The sequence below is a fragment of the Passer montanus genome, unplaced genomic scaffold (assembly GCF_014805655.1).
Source record: "Passer montanus isolate IOZ18808 unplaced genomic scaffold, ASM1480565v1 scaffold5, whole genome shotgun sequence".
In the NCBI taxonomy this organism is placed as follows: Eukaryota; Metazoa; Chordata; class Aves; order Passeriformes; family Passeridae; genus Passer; species Passer montanus.
The window spans coordinates 7,909,977-7,929,738 of NW_024369929.1; the positions used below are offsets into that span (position 1 = coordinate 7,909,977).

The 19,762-nt window shown below is 39.8% G+C and overlaps 1 protein-coding gene across 2 annotated transcripts in view; it reads left to right on the forward strand.

The window, feature by feature from the left end:
* Window positions 1-17,962, forward strand: part of GALK2 (galactokinase 2) — a 46,990-nt gene extending 29,028 nt beyond the window's left edge. For both annotated transcript variants that reach the window (XM_039723009.1, XM_039723010.1), the window contains 3 exons: window positions 2,679-2,889; window positions 10,124-10,325; window positions 17,484-17,962. In XM_039723009.1, the coding sequence (XP_039578943.1) occupies window positions 2,679-2,889; window positions 10,124-10,325; window positions 17,484-17,691 (621 nt within the window). In that variant the 3' untranslated portion in view covers window positions 17,692-17,962. The remainder of the gene's footprint in view (window positions 1-2,678; window positions 2,890-10,123; window positions 10,326-17,483) is intronic.
* Window positions 17,963-19,762: the final 1,800 nt, after the last annotated feature.

Here is a 19,762-nt window from a genome sequence, read left to right on the forward strand (position 1 = left end):
CCCTGTTCGCCCTCAGCGTGGCTGGGGCCAGCAGTGTCTGCACAGCACCTCCAGCTCCTGGCCACAGTGCTCAGGTGGCATTGCAGAAATGTTATGTCTAAGGAAGTGATGCTGCTGTAAAAGTATTCCTGGAATTACTCCTAGTCAGACTTTCTTGTATCTATAATTGTCCCATCATTTACCAAGTATGTTTTCCTCTCAGTTATTTACAGTCCTCCAGTGTGCCTATGTTGAACAATAAAGAACAATAAAGCCCAAAGATTCTACATCCTGGCAGTTAAGAGCTGCTTGATGTCCACATCTTTAGCCAGTCCAGTCAGAGATCATCAAGAAAATATCCAGCTGTGGGAGAAGTACTGGGATTAGGTTTTGTACATTAAAGAGATGGGATTTTTTTCCCCATTTCTGTTCTATGTCTATTACAATTCGTGCTGCTACAGCTAGACTGTTTTGAAAAACCATTTCTGTTTGCCCATAATACTTTTCCTAGTGCTGTTAGAATCAACACTTTGCTATAAGCAGGACAGATCTTTCCAGCTAAGCTGTGCCCGCTGGCCTAACGGGGTCAGTTTCCTTTTGGAACATTTGACCTCTAAAACCCCTCTGTAGTTGGCTTGCCTGAAATACAGCATCTCCCTTGAAGAAAGGGAAACAGATGTGACAATGCATGTGGCATATTTCTGCAGGGGCTTATTTATTAAAAAAGGAAGTAGAAAAAATTTGGTTGCCTTATAGAATATTATTGTTTGTAAATTCTGTTTTACTCCTTATAATAAAGTCCAGGGGATACTGAACATTGGGATTAAAGCATCAGGAAAATAATTTCCATTCATTTAGCACTTTGAAGAAGATGTATATGCACCAACATACAACATACTTAAGTAAAATGAAGCAGTACTTTTTATTCTAACTTATCAGCAAGTAAACTAAAATACAAATTACATAAAGGCTGTAGAGTTCTAGGTATTCAGAGCCTTTAAAAAGGAGGGCAGAACTGACTTAACCAGTCTTTTACAGAAAAAATTGTCTCACACTGATTTCTGCATTAGACACTAAAGAGTTCTGTTTCTTTCTCTACCACTGAACATGTAAAATTGTGTTTTAAATGGCAACAAAGTTATATGATTAGGATTTTGTTTGTTTTGCTCTGCTGAGACTCACATAAATCTCAGCAAGTCACTAGGTGGCACCAAAAGTAGTTAATTTTTAGATACTGTAATAAAGCAAAACTGACAGAGCCCCTGCAAAAAAAGCACTGTTGGGGGAGAGTAAGAATCTACACCAGATAGCTGGGCAGCAGATCTGCTTAAATTTCATGCTGTAACTTTGCACAAAACAAATCAAATATTTTTCAGATATGTATGTAAATCCTATGACTTTTTTAACCCAGAAAATTAAATGGCTTAGCTGAATCAAGACAAATGATTTCAAACCAATCTCAGTCCAAACCTGTGCTTATTGAAAAGAATAAAACACACTGGGTGAAATCCTGGCCTTGTTGATAAAAGGTTTGAATACTGATTTGTATAGAAAAAGGATTTCATTTCCTGGCTTTTCTGTACTGGTTTAAACTCTTTCCTGACATACAGCTTGATCTAGAAGTTTTAAACTCAATTTAAATGGTGCAGCACTGGACATACACCATGTGCCTATGAACACAGTAAAATGACATTGCTGTGTACCTGCTAATCTTTGTTTTGCTTTGTAATCTGTTGAAATTACAGGTGCTATGTCAATGACCACTGACTATTCTTCTATAATTCATAACATCAAAATATTTCACCTTATGAGGAAAGCTGCTTTACCATTTTCATTAGACACAAGGGAGCATCGACACATATTTCAGCCTTCCAGAGAAAAGCCTGTTGGACATTCTGTCTTTCAGGATTCTGGTGTGTTGTGGTAACGACTGTCAACTTCCAAAACATCACAAAGCCACACAAAGCATGGTATCATTGCCAGGAGTGGGGAAAGCAGATCCATCTAATTAATGAATATCACAGCAACCGTGTAGGAATGGAACAGATTCAGACCAACATTATACGATTCCTGTAACGGCTCAAAAATTCCTTTAAATTGGATGTTAAAGAAGGTACTTAAATTTTACTTAAAACTCCAGAGATCGAGAAAGGTTATGGTTATTCTCCCCACAAATCTTACGACCACTTTCATATTTTTAAGGCTATTATGAGAAAAGGTTGTAATGACAATCTCAAAAGTTCATCAGAAAATTCCAGGAGCGTATTGGAAATGTCAAACTGAAATGTTAGAGCAAATACTAATAGTATGGAAATAAACTTTTTAAGGACTTCTAGTGTTATAACATCACAGCATTTGTATAAACAGTTGTCCAGATGGGATTGTAAAAGGTTAGTAAGTGCTTGAAGTAACAAAGTCCATGGAAGAGGATAAATCACTGATCTGATGTCACACAAATAATTCCAGTAGGGCTTTTACACACAGTGTCTGAGTTGAGGGAAGAATACCTGTCATTCACAGACCTCTAATAATAAATATATGTATTGACTACTCTGTACTGATAGTAAGTAGGTTCTGATGGTTCTCAATTAAGAAATGAAAACAGAAAATAGGCCTTAAAGATACTTATGGACAACTAAAAGTTTTAAACAGGAAAGCACAATGTTTTCTGGGTTTTTTTGTTTTTTTTTAAATTTTAGCTTCTCTCAAAGTCAAAAGGCTTGGAGTGGAGAAAAATGTTGAGACTCCATGATGTGCAAACCAAGCTAGGAGTTAGCCTAGAGGAAATGCTGACCATTGTGGAGGAGGTATTACATCCTGAGCCTTACAGCGCAGAGGAAATTTGTAAATGCCTGGGAATTAGCCTGGAGGAGCTCCACTCTCAGATCCTTAGTCAAAACATGCAAGATGGTAAGCATATATGAAATGGTGGGGTTTACTGTACAATGTTTGTATTATATAAAAGTTTTATGCATTAATAAGTAGTTCAAGTGGAAGTCTTGCCAGAATACTTGGCTGGAATCTTGGTTGGTAAGTGAAAGAATTGATACCATCATCAATTGATATTTTCATTCTAACTTTTAACTTAAAATAGAGCAAACTTTGATTTTGATTGATCTGTTTCTAGAATGATGACAATAGCAGATTGTTTAGCTGGTGTTCAAGACCAGCATGGATGGGCTTGTGCTTCTGTTCTTAACTGATAAATACATGATCACTTCCTAAAACAGTCACTGGGCAGCCAGTCTCAGTCTTTCCTGAGAAAGTTACTGTCACTATTAGTATTTCTTTTTCTTCTAGGAAGATGTTGGTGAGATGAACAATTTACTATCTAAAGTGTTTCCCATGTGTTATTTTTTAGGATTACACCACAAAGTCATGAGCATTGTCACACATGAAATGTATCCTGGATTCATACAGTAGGGTTGCTAATAATACCAAATAATAGAGAATTTATGAAACATTTGTTCACTTTCATAACAGGTTTCCAATTAAGATCAGAATCTTTCTGTAAGAACTACACAGAATCCTTCTTCCTTGTTTCCATTCTGTAGCATTAATACCTGTATTATTTTGGAATCAAATTACACCCTTATCCGTCCTTCCCAAGACTGTTTTCAGGAATATGTACATTGGATGTATACAGATCTGTAACATAGCTATCTGTGCTGACAATTACTTAAATAATCCATTCATCTGGAGTGATTGTAAATTTTATATATTAACAGAGGACCAGGTCCTGAATCTTCAACCTGTTTGGCACCCCAGTGGTATCAGACAATATGAGACTCTCTTATTGTCTAATTACACTGCCAGAAGATACCAGGATGGAATAAGATATCTTAAGCCAGCTCTTTATCTCCATAGAAAGAGTTTGGATAACTTTATGCTGTCTGTACATGAGGAATATATGAACCATGTACCTGCACTCTGCAGCATTTGCCTGGGAAACTGCAAGGTTGTAAATCTTACACTGTCCTTGCACTTTCCTCTTTATGAAGCAATGCAAGACTATTAACTTACAGATGTTTATACTCCTTATACCTGGTTTATAAAACAAAATGCTACAGTTCTACAAAATTGAGTTGCTTATACAAGTTATCTTGATTTTTTTTTTTCAAAAAACAGAGTCTAGATGAAAAATTTAGACATAAAAGCCATAGAAGAAACTCAAAGGAAATTTTATACTATAGCTCTGAATACCATTTGCAGATGTTTGCTGAACAGAATCTCTTAAACTTGCATGACCGTGATTTCATTTGATAAGACCAATTAAAAGGATTATGCTGAAAGCCTTTTTGCATGCACAATATAAAATTAAATAACAGATTTCTGTAAAACATGCAGAAGAAATAAGACAGACCTAGAAAGAATCTAAATCTGCTGTGTTTGTTACACACTGTACAGATTACACATTATGTTGGCTTTGGAACACCAGAGGCTGTTTGAAGAAAACATTTTTCTTACTTCCCCTCTACTTTCCCACTCTGTTTTAATGACAATGCCTGGCTTCTTCATGTGAGAGAGAAAACATACTGTCAAATAAGTAACCTCTTCAGAGGATTTCAGAGTGTCATTAAATTTCTTTTTTCAACATGAAGAACAAACCATAACATATTTTCATGCCCAGGGATCGTTACAAATACTGTTTTGTATTGGCATTATGTCTCGTGTTTAAGGATCTAAAAGTGCTCTGTACATACTGACCTAGCCTTAAGTCCAGCTTCCCTTCCTCTACTCCTCCAGTGACAGTACTGTATACTTACATAAAGTTTTATCACTATGTAAGGGTGACCAGATAAAAACTCCACATCTCAAAGGAACATTCTATGGACTGCCTTTGGTCAAGTCCCAGGCCAGGTCTGGAAGCCCACAGCAGCTCTGCATCCCTTTTACAGCAAGTATTCAAGGATTGTACAGCCCATTCATTCCCCACGTTTGGAGAAGTACAGATGGTGTATAAAGCCTCTCTAAACTTCTTGCAGTTGTTCTTTGGTCAACTCAAAATCCTGAGTTTAAAGCTCCCTTGCAAATGTTTACACATGGATTGCACTTGTGGCTTCTGAACATCTCTAGAAAAATAATATTTATTACATTCTAAGGTGCACTGTGCCATAATTTTGGCTTGGACTCGACTGCTTCACAGAACACATAGTGTGTGGTGATTGTGGGACATTAAGTATTTATAAGCTTCACCACAAAAGGATATTCTCCTGTAAAACATTGTATTCTTTTAACCATGAAATGTTTTTTTCTTCTTAAATGAGGTATTTTTTAAACCCATTTTTCCTTTTCATATTAAAAAAAAAAATTAATCTAATTCTGACATTTAAACCAGAGAATGAAAACACCATGGGAGGAGTAGGCATCCATTTGCTGTGTGGATTTGACTGTTTAATTCCTATTTGTCCCCTGGAAAGACAATTCTAAATCTGTGCTGCAAATTCCACTGGTGCTTCAACAGCCATTCATGGGCATTGATGGTGACCTGAGTGCAGGAGCAGTTTCACACTCCCTGCACTGATGGGTGTAGGTGAGGGGGTCCTGAGTGTTCTCTCAGGCAGCTTGGGGCACAAAAAGCTCTCTCTGTGCATCAGATGTCCTGCAGGACCAGAAGTTACTCCTCCAAACTAACAGACTTCAGAGCACTTTCCAGTTTAAGGGTCCAAGTGCCTAGTTCAGCCTCGCCCTGATCCATGTCATGGAGAAATTTTGGGACATCCTACAGAAACATTGATGTGGCTGCTCCAGGCAGATCCCATACCTGGAGGATGGGGCCTTTTGGGGTGTGCCACAGGTTAGGCACAGGTACTGAATAGTCCAGGTTAGTTGCAAAAGCCTTGTAAAGCCATCATTCCTCTGGAGGAAAAATCACTTTAAACCAGTAGTTATCATAATCTCAAAACAGGTGTCTGCTAAATGTGTCACCGAATCCAGCGATGGCTCGTCCCTGGTTTATTTTCAGAAAGCTGGATTGCAAACAGTTACTTGAGCAGTCCCAGGAGAGTAACTGTTCCCCACTTCAAGTAGGGGGTTCACAATCTGGCTCAAATTAAAGCCATCTGGCAGCATTTTCTTATATACATTATGAGCCAGAAACCTTCACCCTCATCATGTTCAATCAGCAGGATGCCTAACAGAGAAGGGTACAATTCCACGTGAGTAATGGTGCTAGAAACTGTCCCCTACACAACTGCGTGTCCGTGAGTTTTTCCGGTTGTAAATTTCTGACAGTCCCATCAGCCATGTGCAGCTCATTAATCTCCAGTGAAATGTATCTTTAGAAGCTGCCAAAGCAACTAGAAAAAAATATATAGCCTGGAGAGGTTGGTCTTTAGCTAAAGGTCAGATAGAATTGTACAGGAAGCCTCTAAAGAAAGGAATCTGCTGAAGTTGAAGTTGTAACAAATAGTATGAGTTGCTGAGAAGCCACAACATTTACTTATACAGAAAAAAAAAATCCTTTAAATGGACTGGGCAGGTTTGCACAGTTTTTGTAAAGCTAAAATTATAAATATGACCATACAGTTGAAAATCCACAGTAAACATTTCTGTTATATTTAGTTAACCCACAATTATTTGGGTCTAATAGCCCAGATTTTTGTCTGTTAGGGAATTTTATATGGATTTTGAACAAGCTTTCATTAACATTAGTCTGCTGGGTCACAGCAACTTGGAAGGTTCTTGCTGCAGTGTTATCTGTTAGTGCCCTGGAAAATGGCACCATTCTTTCAAGGGCATTTGGTGGTTTGTAAGTGAACTGAATTTACCTGTTCATGGGTGACCTGACAGAAATCCTCTGCAGGAGCAAATCTCAGAGAACTCAGAAGCTGAAGTGGGAGAAACCAGGCCTTTCTTATTAGTTGAGTGGATTAGGAAAGTATATTTACATTTTTGGTCTAATTAATTACCTAATTCCATACATCATAGTAGCCTTAAGGATCCATATGCTTTTAAGAATCTGGCATTAGTTCCCTAACCCTGGTTTTTATGCTCTCCTTTGAGCACCACAGAAAGTAAGACCATATAACCCAGTTCTGTGCAATTCTGCAAGGGTTTCTTTGAGGGCTTCAGTTTTTCCACTTTCAGATGACTCCAGCCTTGGCTCAGATATAAACCAATCAGGTGTGTGGGCCCTCTGGTTTAGTTTCTTTTAACTGTGACTGGCTTAGGAAATGAGTGAGTATGGCTCAGGAAGTCAGTGGAGCCAGTATACAAGCTGTGATATAGCAAACAGATCCCAGTATAGATGTGACTTTTAGAAATATCATCTGTACTCTATCTTCTGTTAGGTAGAGAGGGTTTGTTTGGACTACCCATCCAAACAGAAGAGATAGAAGAAGGTTTCTGTATTATCAGAGGCATTTGGTGTTGAAAGCTGAAAATATGTGAATAATTTCATTATTTTGGAATAAGGCTTAAAGAGTACCTAGCTGTTTGCTGTCCTGAAGATAATTTTGCCTGAAAACTGCCTGAGAAGAAAAGCAAGCTATAACAGAAATTTTTAAACACAAACATTTTTTAAAAAAATAAAATGCCGCCTGTAACAGAGCAATAGCTAATGCCAGGATCCCAGCCTTTAACCAGTACTCATTTGGTAAACGTCAGCAAAGGAGTCTGCAAATAACACACAGCCTCTGCTGCCTGGAAGGAGCGTGTTCCCAGCCAAGGAAGCCGTGTCAAGGTAGCAAATTCCCCCTCCACTGAGAGGCTCTCCCAGAGCCAGCAGTGCCCAGGACACGGCCCAGGTCCCCTGGCTGGCAACCAGAGCCCAGCGCCCAGCGCAGTTGCCAATTCCTGACATGACGAGCACAACACAACCCCAGAGATTTTAAGGTAATCTGGCCAGTAGAGCATTGCTCTACCAAAGGGTGGTCTCCGAATCAATCACAGCCTTTGGCAAGTCTGTGGCCTGACAATTGAAACCAGACATGTTTTCAGTTCATTCTTTGGGTTACTACTGTTCGATGGTGATTTACAAGAGAGTGTGAGCTATGGCAATCTCTCACGCAACTTTAGATATTCCCTAAACGAATGCACATTTAGAAATCTCCTTGCTCTAAAACAATGCCTCATAAGAAGAGAATATTTAAAGAGAAACCCTCCTTAAAAATAGGCCAAGCTGCCTTTCTTCAGCGTTCAAAAATAGAGGCACCACTTTGCAAAACACAGTGCAACTAACTCCAGCAGCAACAAAATCAGAAACTAAAATATGCTCTTCCTGTGTGATACTCTCAAGTCCATGGTTCTGGGGGGCACTCAATTTTCTCATTTCTGTCCTAGTTTGAAATGCTTTCAGAAGGCCTGTTCACAAGACAAACAGCACAGGGTTTCTCAGTAGCAGGCTGTATTGAATTACAAAATAAATAGGAGCAGAAGCAATATCAGCAGTAGCAGAACGTTGCTACGTTAAATGTTTCTGTCTCATTTTAGGCTAGTTGTGTCTCAGCACTATTTTCAGCATTTACAGTTGTGAAATACTCTGGAGAAAAAAAAAAGGCATTATAGAGGTGCTGATGAGTTTTAGTCTGTAAGGGTTGCTGCCTGGAATGTACAACACAAGAGACTTCATACTGGACCTAATTTTATTTCCAGTCTTTCAAGGAAGATTTCTACATGTATTTGAAAATCTAGATTACTGAAAGTGTCAGAAGTGGTTCCAGAAGTTGGCAGTCTCCACAGAACAGCCAAGTAGAAACTCTGTGGGACTGGGTCAGACAGCAAGTTCTATTTCAAATACAGGGCTGGTCTTGCTTCTCCTTTTACCTCTATTTGAGTGTTTTATCGCCATTTTAGAAAGCAAGAGAGACCAGGAGTTGAATTGAGAGAGAAACTTCATCTAAAGAAGAATTTACATGTAGAAAAAAAAGAAGATGAAGGATGTTCTGAAGTGCTCTAGCAAGGCTTTGCTGTGCTAAAATAAGGAACAGTGCAGTAGGTGCTCCATATGGAGGTTAAAGTCCATTAATATTTACCACCCAAACAGCTCACACAAACCAATTTAGTCATAAATTAAATTATGTCATGCATGCTTCTGGTGAACAATACTTCCTAAACAGTAGCCATGGTATTAAAGCAAACAGAACTATATTGGGAGAGGAAAACAATGAACTACAGCACAAGCTTGGGAACAGCAGATCAATTCTCAGATATTAGTTGCAAACCAAACCTTCCTGTGAATATGGGTGGCTTGTGGTGTCTTTAACCACAGTCATCTCCTTCCTTTTTATGCCCCATTATTCAGGCCTGATGGAGGTCTCTACCCTGATGGCCACACAGGTTTGGACACGCCCCTGACCATTCCCAACAGAACTGCTTTTTTATGGCACAATTAAAAAAATTTAGCCAAAATCCTTGCACTAGTCTTTGATCTTAGTAGGTCAGTACTAACCTGTCTGGGCTTGGCATCTCTGCACATCCACACAGGCAGTACTAACACTTTGACAAGTAACCTGTACCAAAAATAACCCTGAAAACCAAAGTGAAAGCGCCTGTTCTCTTCTCTGTACCTTTAATCCAGTATGAGCTACAGTCACAGTGAGCCTGCATTGTTGAGAAAAGAAAAAAAAAAAAAAAGAGAAAAAAATAGGGGGGTGTTTTTTGTGGTTTGGGGGTTGTTTTTTTTCAAGCAAAGGTCCATCTGCACTGTTCCATAATTGCTGCAGATTTGGCCTGGAGCAGCCACACACAAGGCCCTGGGCCAGCAGGTGCTGGCTGACAGCTGCCTGCAGGGCACTGGGGACCCTCCAGGTGTTCTGCTGCTATTCTGCCTCTGTTCTGCTGCTGTTTGAAAACCTGAAAGCTTTAGATTAATGCCCTAATGCTGTCACTGCCAACCCTTAAGCTTCTGCCTTGCCTCTGCAAAGTAAGAGGAGAGACTGAGCCTGTTCAGTGGTACAGGAAATAACCAGAGCATGTGTATGAAGCTGTCAAAATGAAAAAAGATGTGTACGTTGCATTTTGATAACCTCTAAACATTATGTTTTATTAGGGCTTTTAAAGAAGATGTAGGTGAACTTTTGCAGAAGACTTTCAGCCTAGAGAGTTCTTATATAAAGGATAAATTGCTATAAAACCACAATTCTGTTATATTTTTGTATTTTGCTTTTGTAGTAAGTAATAATGCAGTTTTCTTTTTGTGTAGTTTCCACCTTTAAGTTACACCAGCGTGCAAAGCACGTGTACAGTGAGGCTGCCAGAGTGCTGGAATTTCAGAAGATTTGCAGTGAAGCACCTGCCAACGCACTCCAGCTGCTGGGAGAATTAATGAAGCAGAGCCATATCAGCTGCAGGGAGATGTATGAGTGCAGCTGTCCTGAACTGGACCGCCTGGTCGACATCTGCCTGTAAGTTCTGACCACAAGGAAGAGTAATCGTCTGTGCAGAATACGGTTCGAATTGAGGAGAAAACATGACATCCTTGGCTATTGCAATCTTAAAATGAAAGTATTCTTGTCTCTTCTTACAAAATTAATCTCCTGCAGGGACATTACACGGTCAATTGTTTCCCTGCTGACATCTGTGTAATACTTTCAGATGAAAGCTACGGTTTATGGCTTTATTACAGATTTTGCTTTTGGACTGACTCATCGTCACAAGTGTTACGTTAGACTGTTGGCTACTCTTTTTTAAGTTGCAGAAGAAGTCATAAGTGGTTTTCTTAAAACATCATCTTACTTGTTCTATCTGAACTGTTTCTTTGTTTCTTAGAATTATAGTGCCATAGAACAATTTGGGTTGGAAGGGACATTAAAGATCATTGTGTTCCAGCTCCCCTGCCATGGGCAGGGACACCTTGCACCAGACATGGCTGCTCAGAGACCAATCAAAAATGGACTTGGACACTTCCAGGGATGGGGCATCCACAGTTTCTCTGGGCAACCTATTCCAGTGCCTCACAACTCTCATATGAAAGAATTTCTTTCCCATATCTAATCTAAATCTACCTTTTTCACGTTTCTTGACCATTTCAGTACTGCTGCCACAGGAGTTCCAGGGTATAAACAAGCTGTTCTGCAATCTTAGGTTGTCTTGAAAGTATAATGAAATGTATTGAAATGCCATTTGCATTTTTTCAATTAAGAAATATGTTGTCCAGAGTATTAGATAGGTTGGACAGCATTTCACTGTTTAAGAAATAAGTGTGCTGTTACAGGGGCTGACACTCTGCTTCTCTCTGTGCTGAGCTTTCCACATATAATTAAGTCCCCATCTCTGCCCCAGCATTAATCTTTCAGCTGTGATCCCTTCCCAACTCAGTTTGGTCATGGGGAAACAATTTCAATTCAAAGCACATTCTCTGAGTGCCATTTTGTCCCTTCTCTCACACACAGGTTGTTGTGGTATCAGGCTGTTGTTTCCATGGCTCGGCTACAGGGGACAATGGGACCTGGTACAATTGTGTGTTAATCCACAAAGTGAAAACAAGCACTGAGTACTCACATCCTACACAGCATTTCATCCCTCCCACAGGGTCACCATCAAACAATGGACATATTTCACTCCTTCCTTATTTCTCTTTTTCTGGTACATTTAATCACAGAACAGACACCTGATGCTACTTTTCATCTAAATGCAGTGCCTATAGAAGGAATTTAGTGGTTGGTGATCATTTTAACAGTGGCTGGGGGAAATGAACAGTTGCCCAGTTGGGCTGTCCTACCTTTATTCCATCCCTGTCTCTGCCTCAGCCACCCTGTCCCTCCTGCTCCCCACAGTCCCATAATGGCTCCCTGGTGATGCCACCCTCCTAACTTGTGCCCCTAGTTGTTCTTCCTTCTCCTTGGAGAAGGGTGTGCTTAGTTTGGGAAACTGCCCTAAGCCAGAACATTACTGGCCTGCTGGAAGGGAAATGTGGGGTGACACAAGGGTTTGCAGGCCTGGGTCAAGAAATGTTGTTTCACTGTCTTTTAGAAGCAGATATCCCATACTCTCTCTACATCTTTTCAGTCTTGAATTTGAAGTTTCAATTTGAAGTTAAAAAAATTAAATAATTAATACCTTACCACCTTTACCAGCTTTTTTTTTTTTAATTGAGAAATTAGTCTGGCTTAGAATGAAAATACTAATTTACTAATTTTCCAAGCATGCAATTTACCATGCACATTTACTTCTGCACTCATGGATTTTTTAAGTTGCAGTACCCATTTATCAGGTTTGTAAATCAATAGAGTACAAAACATGATTATTTAGGTGGGTCTGATTTCTTTTGCAGACAAGATGGAATGGCCTCTGAGGCAAAAAGCTACAAAGCTAAAACTGAACAGAAAACTTCTGGACATTGACAGATTCTTTTGCATGTGGGATACACGTGCTCTTTTTTGCTAAAACACAAAGCAGCCTGATAGCCACTGGAGAGACTGATAGCAACTGAGCAGAACAAGTTTTGATTCTTCTCTTGGGACCCAGTCCAGGGTGTAACTCCAAGGCTGTGTTCAGTTTATTGTATCACATAGTGACCACATCATACAATAAGCTGTGACAGTCACTCAGCAGGGCAGTTCCACCAGAGTTATCCCAGCTGCTCAAAGGGAACTGCTGATCTGAGTGTGAGAGGGGAGAACCATCTCCAGGGTCAGCTGAAGACAGAGACTGAGCTCTACTGAATTGTCAAAGGTCTTGGGCAATGAAGTCTTTATCCCGTGCAAGGCACTGGCACTGCCTGTTCTGAGGCACCACTGGCAGGGCAGGAGCTCTAAATTAACATCTGCATTGCTCTGTACAGTAATGCCCAGAGCTGTGGGCATCCTCAGTCAGTGCCATCCAGTGAATGCACCTGGCAGACCTGAGGAGCTCATTCTGACAGGGCCTGTTCTAAGAAAAGCTGGGAGGAAACTGTGCTGCCCTGGGCAGGGGAATACAAGCAGGTGTATGCTTAGGAAAACAAGCCTAGCCAGATGTGCTCTGCAGTGTGGAGTTACCTGTGCCATGCTCCAGTAAACACAGTTACCTGTGCCACTTTCCATTAAACACAGAGTTCCCTGTGCCATGTTCCATTAAACACAGAGTTCCCTGTGCCATGTTCCATTAAACACAGAGTTCCCTGTGCCATGTTCCATTAAACACAGAGTTCCCTGTGCCATGTTCCATTAAACACAGAGTTACCTGTGCCATGTTCTGTTAAACACAGAGTTAACTGTGCCACGTTCCAGTGAAGCCAGAGTTACCTGTGCCATGCTCCAGTGAACACAGAGTTACCTGTGCCATGTTCTGTTAAACACAGTTACCTGTGCCATGCTCCAGTGAACACAGAGTTACCTGTGCCATGTTCTGTTAAACACAGAGTTAACTGTGCCACGTTCCATTAAACACAGAGTTACCTGTGCCATGTTCCAGTAAAGCAGCAAGCATGGCAGTGACAGCCTCTGGCAGCAGGAAGCTCAGCAGGGGAATGGAAATTGTGTTCCCCATTTGTGCTGAGCTCTGTGCTTCCATGGTGACACAGCTCCAGCCAGCTCAGGCAGGGGGACACTGGCTGGCAGGCAGGAGCACAGCCACAGCACCAAAAGGAAAGCAGCAGTTAGAATTTTTTCTAAATTAAATTAAAATTCATCAGAGCATTTCAGTTCCAGGGAGCAAAATATAAATAGTAAAGGAAAAAAGTGATGTGCGTGCCCATGTTATATCAGATTTCTGATCTACCAGCAGAAGAGCCCACAATATATGATGGGCAGAGCTAAGTACCACAGTGGAGTGTCATTCACATGGAATGATTTCAAATTTATGTATTAAAATTATTTCATCTGGGGTTTTTTCTTATTGTATTGTTTGCACAGAAAAAAGTAAATTGTTTGTTCATTATTCTTTGCAGTCTTGTCCCATCAAGAATATTTCCTAAGAAATGCATCTTTTTTCTCTAGAAGTTTAATATTAAATCTTTTTCTAGTTCAGTAATTAGATTTCTAAAAGTGTATAGCTCTTCTAGATGAATGCAGCTTAAGCCAGCATCGAGTTTTTGGAAAAAAAGTGTTAACTTTTCTTAAGTTAAGGACATAAAATCACTAGTCACTCCAGGAAGACTTGGCTGATGTGATTATAGAAATGGTCAGGAACTACATAAATTACATTCTTTACTCACGATGATATACAGCCGCCCTGTAACTTTCAAAAGCTTTTCCAAAAATACATTCCACAGAATTGCCTGAGTCTACTGCTGCTCTCTCCTTACAAAGTTTAAACTGTGAAGAATAATCTGCATATCCAGATGTTTTCTCTTTTGCCTAGATCTTTATGTTTTACTGTATAACCTCTGCCAAGAAAGAAAGGGATCCATGCTTGCTGTGGTTTGTAGTGCTGAAAACTGTAACCACGAGTTGGTCAGTTGTTTTTTTCATTTTGCAAAGATTGAAGACTTGTGCTTTCTCTAACTCTCCTCATGCTCTTAGTAGCTGGTTTACCTGTTAGTCTTCTAAAGCAGGTAGCACAGCAGATTTACTAAACAATTAAGGGAAAAAAATTGGATGTGAGCTCCTGAGTAAGTTAGGTACTCTTGAAAATCTCCCAGTCTTTAGTGTTGCACATAACTTACTTTCATTTTCTTATTCTCCATATTTTGGTGCTATAAATCCTGGTAATTTTTGTGTTCCCAGCCATGCCTCTTACATGACAGACAGATGAATCCTCTCTGACCACTTTAAAAAGATACAGATTGTACCTTACATCCAGCTCATGGTAGCCAACAAAATTCTGCATTTTATCAAGACTCTTACCATTTCCACTGATGATTTTCTTAAAGCTGCAGAGCCTGCAATCATGGCATAATTTGAAATTTCAACAAAGCCAGAAACAGTTAAAGATGCTATTCAATGCAAACTAAATTACAAAGCAGAATAAGCACAATCCTCCCCGTTTATATATATAAATCTTACCATGGTAACTCCATGCTTTCTGCAAAGCTACGTCATAATTTTAAGTATTTCAAATTAACAATATTGTTCTGGAGTCTTTTTTTCCTCTTAAAAGCACAGTTATTTTTAAAATGGACTACTACCATGTCTTGCCTACTGTTCTCATATACCAAACTACGAGATTTCCATTTTTACTCCCTCCTTTTATTCTTTTATTCTTCTTTCCTTTGCTGCACTACTCATATTTTTACTCATTTACACCCCCATAGGCTAATTCTCTTTGTGTCCAATGAAGGCTGGAACAAGATACATAAACGTTTGCAGAAGCAAAGGCCAGAAGCTGGGGCTGGGAGCCGAGTGCCCCAGCCCTGGGCTCCAGACCGTGATCCTGCTCCCTGCCTTCCCTGGCCGGGGCTGCAGCTCAGCCCAGCAGCACGTGGGGCCTTTCCCACACATGAAATCCACACCTCCCACGGCGGGGCCAGCTCCCCATCCACAAGATTGTCTGCTCAGACTCCTCTCCAAAAAGATCCCAGTGCACAAGAGGAGTGTCTGGCCAGGAATCCCACTTTAACAGAGGGGTCCAGCTTAGTACTGAACTGATTAAAACTTTAATGAGGCAGTTTCAGACCTGTTCCAAAGACAACTTCCTTGTGTTTGATCTAGGAACCTCCCAGGCACCACATCTCCTGCAGACACAGAATTAGGTGCTCCTTCCTGGACCCATGTAGTACCAGGTACCTGGTTTTCAGATGGTGCAGCAGTGCCCATCAGTTCCTCAGCAGCCCCAGGTGGCTGCTGCCACCACATTTGACACTCTTAAGCCACAGTATTTTGAAACACAGTGACTTCAGCTCTGCAACAGGCATATTTTCTGTCTACTTTATGCTTTATTTCAACTAAGTATTCGAAAATGACTCAGTAAAAATGAGGCATGAGCATGACCACAGAGAATTATGAAATCAATAAAAGGTTCAGAACAATTCTGAAGGGATTTTGGTTGCCTACCAAAATAAAAGCCAGACACCATCTGAAATACGAAGTTCTGTCTGAGGTAACAGACAAAATGAGTACAGACAGTTCATTTAACAGAGTCTGAAAAGTGGATTGGGCCTTATAAAGTCAATGGGAATATCCTTATTGATTGCAACTGATACTGGATTGGATCCTGCTCATTTTAGGAGGTTGCTCCATGGACTAGAAACTACCAAAATTGCATCAGAGAATGAGTGGCTTACAGGAATAACAATAAGTAAAATAAAACATCAACAGGAAATGCAGAATGAACATAAAATCGAGTCAATATGAAGGGTGGCACCACACAGACACACTGAAGAAAGTGTTTCTGTTCAAGAAGAGATGTGTGTTTAGAATAAAACACATATGCAAGTACTTGCTTGAAATATGACCTAAACCTCTACTAACCCAGCACTACACCAGATTCATTTAACATAAAATGCACACATGAAGAATTACAACAGCCCACTCCAAATGAGCTGTCATTTTCCAATGCTATTCACATGATGTTGTCTCCCTCTAACATATTCTAGGGCTGGTGAATCTCTCTGTGCATGGCTAGTGGAAACACATCAGAAGTATTTGTTTGTAAGTCAGATTAGATCTCCCACAAGAATAAGATTTCAGATGAGTTTTCTAAATCTGACTCGTTCTGTTCTCACTAGGTTAGAAAAGCCCCAAAGTAACTTATTATATGGTCTTTTCCTACTTTTTCCAAGTAGAGATCAGGAACACAGGTAAGCAAACTATTGAAAACAATTCTAAATTCTAATGAGATGGCATCTGAGTCTTGCTGTGTAACAGCATGGGTTTTGCTCTAGGACATTTCTAGCAGGCCAGTATCTTGAGGCTGGGAATGGTTTATATTTTGCATGTCATTTATTTGTCATTGTTCTTTCTGTTCACACTCCTCATTAAGAGCATTTTTTTCTTTTGGGACTACATTCATACTTTACCTCTACTGCTGTCAGTCTTAAGTTCATGAGGTTCCTCAAAAGAGAGATACCCAGCTATGTCCATTCAGCATAAACAGAGGTTTATGTGAGTTTATTTATATAGAGTGCAGTGACTCTATGACTTTTTGAGAGTCTCTGAACTCTCCTTTTCTTGACTGGCACACTCAGCAGTCCTGCAGAAGCCTGTGAATCTTCAGCATGGTTTAGATCTGTCCTGGAAGAATAGAGCTATTTGTCTTTGCCACATTAGAAAATGGCTTGCATGCCTACATCCTGTGCAATTAGTTTATGAACCCTCTTTTGTTATTTTTGTCATGTATTTCTGTTTTCACTTCTGATGTCTTATGAATCTTGCTAACACAATTCCTTTCTTCTCCTGCTTTCTTCATCTCAGCTGTGCTGTGATCCCAAAAACAGCTGATGCTGAAGCTTTAGAAAACAGGGGAACTTTTGGAATGGACAGAAATTACTATATTGCAGTTTAAGGCATCAGCACTTTTCTTTGGTCCAAAAGGGTAACTGCAAATTGCTGCAGTGTTACATACAAGCAAGTGAACATCAGAAAAGCTTGATAACGTGGGAATACTCAAAACACATCTGAGTTTTCTATAAAAATTTTATATATGACAAAGTACCTCTTTTTGGTTTATTTTACATGATTTTTTCCCCTGTTATTTTCTTTTAGGCAATTTGGGGCCATTGGGTCACGTCTGACTGGAGCTGGATGGGGTGGCTGCACTGTGTCAATGGTGCCTACTGACAAGCTGAACACTTTCCTAAAAAATGTAAAAAAAGCTTATTACCAAACGGATGGCCAAAGGTTAGCAGTGGAGAATAACAGTCTGTTTGCTACCAAACCTGGAAGAGGAGCTTTGGTTTTTGTTGAGGCCTAAAGAACATAAAAGTTTTAAAGAAACTATGCAGAGCATGTAGAACTGGCAGTACTTCCCATGCCACAGTACATGAATGCTTTTTCTGGTTTGTATTGTAACGAGCAGTTGCTATTATCAAAATGTATTTCTGAAGAAGCAATTAAAAGAAAACACTTTGATTATAAAAGTCTTTTCCCCCCCCATATTAAATATATCTTTCAGTATAAATATTGATTTACTAAAACCTATTGACAGGGCAAAATGAAATTGAAATAAAGATGATGATTTGTTACAGTGTCTCTCTCTTCTTTTCCCTTTACTGTATTAAATGAAAGATGAGGTGTGCAATGAGCTGCCTCAGCAGAGGGAGGGTACCTTGCAGTGTTTGCAGGGCTGTTCAGTGCTTTTCCTCTCCAGGTCCTGGACATTGTTTTGTTTGGAGTGTTCTGAGAAAAAGGAAGATTAAATTGAAGCATTCAAAAACTTACTAAACATTCAAAGTTTTCTATTCTCCACAAGTAGGTTAATTACTGTTGTAATTAATTATAATATCAGAGGAGCACCTGCAGACCAAGTAAAGCATTAGGAATATATTATGTTAAGTTGGACAACTTTTCTCCTAGTGATATTTCTTAGATATCTTTGTGAAGGTATGAAAGTTTCAACAAAAATGAATGCTGTTCATGAGCAGTATAATGTGACAACTTAAGTGAATGAGCAAATAATGAAGTAAATGGATTTTGAGTTATCCAAACACCATACTCTCATGCTTGAGTCCCAGCAGTGCATCTACATCACAGAACATTTTCATTTTATGCAAAACTATTATAAAGGACTAAATATGATCTGCTGACCACGTAAAAGAACAATTAAAATGTAGAAGGAATAATTAATGAGAGAATTTACTGAGTTGTACTAAGCAAAAGTAAGTTCTAAGTAGGACCAAGGGAAAATGTCATTGACATTACTGACAAATTGTGACCTTGCTGCCATGTCTGCTCCTGCCATCCCCCCTAACTGCTCTGGCAGTACAGGCCCACAGTTCATAACCTGCCTCCTCAGCAGGAGAAATAGTTGTGATTGCAGAAAGGGGACTGTACTTCAGGATCCCCCAAAGATGTCCTAACCCTGCTCCCAAAGGGAAAGTCAGGCTCCTGTGGCCTCTCTCTTGCACAAACTTCCACTTCTCTGCTCTCTCCAAAGAAAACCAAAGAGAAGATTTGGTTGTGTCACAGCCCTTGCAGCCATAAAAGACACAGCAAGAGTTGGCCCTGGGCACGTTTTTGTGATGCTAAGCACAAGTTTATGTCCAGAAGTCTGCATCAAATTAGAGATCTCTCAGATTTTCTGTACATTACCCCTGCTAAACCAGGCCAAACCCAAATTCTCAGAAGCTCCTAATTCTGTGAGAAGACTCTGCCAAATCTGAGCACAGCAGATGAACAACAGCCAATGCAAACTACCAGATCTTTTCAGGAACCTCAGAGGGGAATGTCATAGCAGTAATATCAGTAGAGAAGATCTCTTACTTCTGACAACCAGGAAAAGTGGAACGGAGTGCTTGGGTCAAGTAAATCAAACACTCAAGAAGAAAAGGATGGGCTCTGGGCACAAGAGGGAGATGAAAAGATGATTTGGAGGGAGGACAGTTACAAGGATGCATGTGAGAAGAGGAAAGCAAGGGCGAGGAGAAAGAGTTCTGAACTATTTGCAGAATTACAGAATGGGCTAATCTCAAACATTCCCTATTGCCATCTTTGAAATTTAATATCTTGTAACCCAATTCTAAAGTAGTAGATATACTGTGCATTCAAATAAACCTGTAATTACAGGACCCCAAACAGTAAAAAAATCAGGTAAGTATCTTCAACAATGTGTAAGATAACCACAGATATTTTAAAGAAAATATTGCTACTGCTTTGTTACCAACTTCCTAATGAAATACAATCTGGAGCTTACTCCAGTGAATTCCAATTTATTGTCCTGTCATAGAAATGGAGTAGAATACAGTAAATACCAGGCCTTTCATTAAGATATTTGCATAGAACTTTAGTTCAGCTGGATTAATGGAAACAGTAATCAGCAAATGAGC